Source organism: Chiloscyllium plagiosum, chromosome 49, assembly GCF_004010195.1.
Source record: "Chiloscyllium plagiosum isolate BGI_BamShark_2017 chromosome 49, ASM401019v2, whole genome shotgun sequence".
Lineage (NCBI taxonomy): Eukaryota > Metazoa > Chordata > Chondrichthyes > Orectolobiformes > Hemiscylliidae > Chiloscyllium > Chiloscyllium plagiosum.
Window position 1 is genome coordinate 2,385,138 of NC_057758.1, and position 5,876 is coordinate 2,391,013.

At 45.0% G+C, this 5,876-nt stretch overlaps 1 protein-coding gene across 1 annotated transcript in view; it reads right to left on the bottom strand.

Annotated features, from left to right (window-relative positions):
* Positions 1-658: 658 nt before the first annotated feature.
* LOC122544460 (zinc finger protein 229-like) overlaps positions 659-5,876 on the bottom strand; it is a 7,219-nt gene continuing 2,001 nt past the window's right edge. The window contains exon 2 of the mRNA XM_043683697.1: positions 659-3,425. Within this exon, the coding sequence (XP_043539632.1) occupies positions 1,650-3,077 (1,428 nt within the window). The 5' untranslated portion in view covers positions 3,078-3,425 and the 3' untranslated portion in view covers positions 659-1,649. The remainder of the gene's footprint in view (positions 3,426-5,876) is intronic.

Below are 5,876 nucleotides of genomic sequence, written 5' to 3' on the forward strand. Positions count from 1 at the left end.
AAGGAGTTTTCACGGGCAGGAAGAACTTTCAAATTATGTCCCTCCAGCCAAGTCTGTGTAACAGTATTTGGCCTGTAAAATCATTTCCCTGTATTAAATGCACATGACGAATGAGTAATATGGAAATAAAACCAATATTCAAGTCTTTGCTCCCAGAATACAACGCTCAATACAGAAAATAAGGCAAAGGAGCAGAAGTAGACTATTCAGCCCATCAAAGCTGGACAGCTATTCAATTAGGTCACCATTGATCGGAAAACCCTCAACTCCACTGCCCTGCCTTTTTCCTAAGTCTGTTGCCTGCCTTCCTCATACTTAATAAGCCAACCTCAATAGTTCTCAGTGATAAAAATTCCAAACACACTACCCTTGAGAAGAAGTTCCTCATCTCTGTTTTAAGTAAATTACCAAATTTTCTGAGATTACGCATTTTGGTCCGAGACTCTCCTTGTCAGATCCCCAAATAACCTTGTCTATTTTGGTAAGGTCACGTATCGTTCTTCTATGTTCTAACAACTGCAGGCCCAATCTGTTCATCTTCTCCTTTCCACATTCACTCATCAGATGAATGAACATGCACTCGATTGCCTCTGATGCCCAGTGTACCTTTCCTTTGATCAGGGGCCCAGAAACGTCCACAATATTCTGCTGTGCTCTGACACATACATTTCCCCACAATAACCTGTAATTAAACAATGAACATTTTGGTAATGGTCCAAAGCTTTTCATAATAATGTTTCAGTTGAGCCAGCAACATAAAATGAAAACTTTTTGGGGGCTTTCTTGGACATCCAGAGTGACTTCCCTGAAAATATAAATGCTTCAGAATTGCTCGCATCTATTTTCACTCATGGTAAATACAGTAGAAAGGATGGCTTTCTTAGAAGCTTCTCTCTTTGGTGCAACAATTCTTGAAGAAAAACCAGCCGCTTTTCCCAACAGTGATTTACTCCTTGATCTCCAGCAATTTGCTTTAAAGGTTCCACCCTTTGACAGTGAGAACATACCAGTTCTACTGCCTCAGTTCCATTGTTGGCACCATTTTTTTGCCCACCTTGGGGCAAAGCTTCAAGGGTTCAGGCAGGAACATGGCGTGGAGATGACAAACAGATTAATCACAATCTTAATCACATGGTTAGGCAGTCTCGAGGGCTGAATGCCCTTCCTGCTCCTCATTGATATCTCCAATGTATGACAGTTTCCTGCCAACACAAGACTCAGTGCCTTTGACTGACAGCCTTATTGGAGATTTCTTCCTCCAGCTCCAAGCTCAGCAAACTTTCCAGCTTCATTTCCTCTCAGCAATTCCAAATGAGCTGCCACATTTATAAATCTCCAAATACCTTCTGTGAGAAGCACCCACGTCAATTAAACAAAACAACCTCCAAACGTGACCGTCTCCATGCCAATGTGGCATGCTATTGGAGAAAATGAAATGCAAACTGAAGAACTTGTACCTTCCAACCTTTCCTTTCATTCAACAATTCAGATGGAGTTTGAAGCATCCACCTCACTGGAAACAGTGAGGATGGCCATTTCAGCAGAAAGAAACTCTCTGAGCCGCCCACTTCACCCACTAGCAGATCGAACCAGGGTTCAGTCCTGAACGTGAATGAGCAGCAGCACTAACAGCAGTTCACACCATGCAGTCAGTGGTGATCGCGCTGGTGTTTCTGCAGGCTGGATAACTGCGTGAATCCCTTCCCGCATTGAGAGCAGGTGAATGGTCTCTCCCCAGTGTGAACTCGCTGGTGTCTCTGCAGGTTGGATAAGTGAGAGAATCCCTTCCCACACTGAGAGCAGGCGAATGGCCTCTCCCCAGTGTGAACTCGCTGGTGTGCTTGTAGGTTGGATAATTGAGAGAATCCTTTCCCGCACTGAGAGCAGCTGAACAGTTTCTCCCCGGTGTGAACTCGCTGGTGCCTCTGCAGGTGGGATGAACATGTGAATCCTTTCCCACACTGAGAGCAGGCGAACGGCCTCTCTCCAGTGTGAACTCGCTGGTGTGCTTGCAGATGGGATGACTGTGTGAATCCCCTCCCGCACACAGAGCAGTTGAAAGATCTCTCCCTGGTGTGAACTCGCTGGTGTCTCTGCAGGCGGGATGAACATGTGAATTCCTTCCCGCACTGAGTACAGCTGAACGGCCTCTCCCCAGTGTGAATTCGCTGGTGTTCCTGCAGGTGCAATGACTGTGTGAATCCCTTCCCGCACTGACAGCAGCTGAATGATCTCTCCCGGGTGTGAACTCGCTGGTGTCTCTGCAGGTTGGATAACTGCGTGAATCCTTTCCCACACTGCGAGCAGATGAATGGCCTCTCCCCAGTGTGAACTCGCTGGTGTTTCTGCAGGCTGGATAATCGAGAAAACCCTTTCCCGCACTGAGAGCAGGTGAACGGCCTCTCCCCAGTGTGAACCCGCTGATGTACTTGTAGGCTGGATAGATGCGTGAATCCCTTTTCGCACTGAGAGCAGGTGAATGGCCTCTCTCCAGTGTGAACCCGCTGGTGAGCTTGCAGGTTGGATAACTGTGTGAATCCCTTCCCACACTGAGAACAGACAAAAGGCCTCTCCCCGGTGTGAACTCGTTCGTGTTGCAACAGGGTGTGCGAATCAGTGAATCCCTTCCCACACTGAGAGCAGACGAACGGCCTCTCCCCAGTGTGAATCCGTTGGTGAATAACCAAGCCAGACGACTGAGCAAATCCTTTCCCACACTCACAGCAAGTATACGGTCTCTCCCCAGTGTGAACTCGCTTGTGTCTCAGCAGATTGGCTGAACTGGTGAATTCCTTCTCACAATCCGAGCAGGGGAATATCTTCTTCTGGGTGTGAACTTGCTTGCGTGTGACTGCGGTGGATGTATCCGCGAGTCCCTTCCCACTGTTGGAGTTGAGTGGCCTCTCCACAGCATGAACTTTCTGGTGTGTCAGCAGATTGGAGATAGCACTGAATCCTTTCTCACACACAAAACAGGTGAACGGCCTCTCCCCAGTGTGTCTGCGCTCATGGATCTCAAGAGCAGATGGGTAATAGAATCCCTTCCCACAATGCCCACACTTCCAGGGTTTATCCATGCTGAGTACGATCTCATTCCCACTCCAGGTTCAATAATCAGTTGAAGCCTTGGCCACACCCAAAGCACATGAATTGTCTCTCTCTGCTGTGAATTATGACATTTTTTTTCAGATCATTTTGCTGGTTAAAGTGTTTTCATTGTCGGTGCACTGAAACACTCTCACTCGGGTGTGCGCGCATCACAATCCTGTGTTTAAAATCTTTTGAAGCAGACAGAACAGAGAAACATTTCTCCCTCCACAGTGAAAGGTCCGTGACATTCAGATCCTGACAAATCGAGTGATTTCAAATCTTGACGTGACATTAAGTTTCAGATTTCTTTCTTCAAATCCTCCCCATCTACTATCCTGTAAAAGGTTTAAAAAGTCTCAGCACAAGATCAAAATTCAAAAGAAAATATTCGAAAGGTGATGCTATTTGATAGATTTCTATTTACTGTTGGTGAAAACTCAATGGGCCGAACAGTCTCTTATACACTGCATGGTTGAATGCTTGTTGTTCACGATATATTTCTAGTCTAAAAATATTCAAATTAACTAACTTCAACACTTGATTAAAGACGCAAGGGGATGTAAGGAAGAATGTTAGTTAGCCATCAACTGGTCACAACCTGGAAGTTTCAACATATGAGGAAGCAGTGAGAATTATTTCAAATAATTGATTCAAAATTGAAAGGATTAAAAATTTCAAAGATTTCAAAATAAAATTGGATGAGCAGTTAAGGGAAATGAACTTGGTGGATGATAGAGACAGAGAGAGAGAGAGACTGGATTGCTTGAGAGTTGGCACAGATTCAAATTGCTGAACTCCTGCATCCAATGAGTCCATCACTCATGTGATGCAGGAGTGGGCGGCACGGTGGCACAGTGGTTAGCACTGCTGCCTCACAGCACCTGAGACCCGGGTTCAGTTCCCGCCTCAGGCGACTGGCTGTGTGGAGTTTGCACGTTCTCCCCGTGTCTGCGTGGGTTTCCTCCAGGTGCTCAGGTTTCCTCCCACTATCCAAAGATGTGCAGGTCAGGTGAATTGGCCATGCTAAATTGCCCATAGTGTTAGGTAAGGGGTATGGGTGGGTTGCGCTTCGGCGGGTCGGTGTGGACTTGTTGGGCCGAAGGGCCTGTTTCCACACTGTAATGTAATCTAATCTAATCACTGACATATAGATTTTCATAGCAATACACTTACCCAAGGATGGAAACAACATGTGAATGTTATAATAGCATGATAATACCAAATACGTACACAATAACAATACAAGGCAAAGTTCAATCAGATATTAATTTAATGCCTCATCATATGTCAGCTCTTGGCGGGGCGAAAGTGAGCAATGCAGATGCTGGAGGTCAGAGTCAAAGAGTGTGGTGCTGAAAAAGCACAGCTGGTCAGGCAGCATCCGAGGAGCAGGAGAATCAACGTTTTAAGCATCAGCTCTTCATCCTGATTTTCCAGCACCACACTCTTCGACAGATGTCAGTTGTTACCTGAAAATACCCTTTTAATTGTGAACATTAAGAAAAGACACCATTCTGTTAGCCAAACAAATAAGCATGGAGAAAGGGAGGACTGCAGATGCTGGAGATCAGAGTGAAAAAGTATGGCACTGGAAAAGCACACCATGTCAGGCAGCCTCCGAGGAACAGGACAGTCGACATTTCGGGCACAAAGTCCTTCATTAGGAATCGGAATACCAAGTAGAAGACGGGAAAAATTTCTGGCTGTAACAGCTGTTCCTTTTTTGGGGTATTTTAGGTGCTGGAGGTGATTTCCTCAAATTCCAGGAGCAGCATTACTGTTTCATATGCTGTTGCATTGTTTTGGAACTTTGGAAAAAAAAGTCAAAACAACAGCAGTTTTAAAAAGAAGAACTGACAAAGGAAGCACATGGTGAGGTCAGTGCAGGGGAGAGAGAGAGAGAGAGAAAGAAACTGACCGCTGCCTTTGCTGTTCAAATTCATGTATCGCTGGACATCGGAGTGCATCTGGGAAAATTAACCATCAGTGAAATTCACAACTAATCTTGGAGGAACTGTTGGGCAAAGTTCACAGCACAGAATCAGATAAGTTAATTGTTGTTTTAAGTGTGGCGTACAGAAAGTCTGCAGTAATGAGTACAGTGGGTTTTTCTTGATTATATGTTTTTGGAGATTTGTCTCTTGATTACACTTAAAATATAAGCCATAACTATTAATTTAACCTGGGGCAGTGTTTGTAAAGGAATAAGACGGTGTTATTTTCTGGATCTGTCAATTGTGAAGGAGCAAAAATGGCCTTTAGTAGAGTGATATGTACTTCTTGTCAGATGTGGAAGTTTAAAGAGAGTTTAAGTGCTACTGCGGATTACATCTGCCATAAATGCTGTTGGTTGTGAATCTTATCAGATCAAATGGATCAGTTGGAGAGACAGTTAGAAGCAATGAGGAATTTGCAACAGCAACAGTATGTGATGGCTGGCAGTTATAGGAAGGGGGGGAAGTCTCGGATACAGTCACATAGATGTGTTAACTTCAGGAAAGGTAAGAGAGGTAGGCAGCTAGTGCAGGAGTCTTTTGTGGCTATACCCATTTCAAACAGGTATGTTATTTTGAAAAATGTAGGGGGTGATGGATTCTCAGGGGAATGTAGCACGAACAGCCAAGTTCCTGGTATTGAGACTGGCTGTAATGCAAAGTGGAGTACGATGGGTCCCAAGAGATCAATTCTGTTAGAGGATTCTCTAGCCTGAGGTACAGACAGACATTTCTGTGGTCAGCAGCGAAAAAGCAGAATGGTGTGTTGTTTCCCTGGTGCCAGGATCAAGG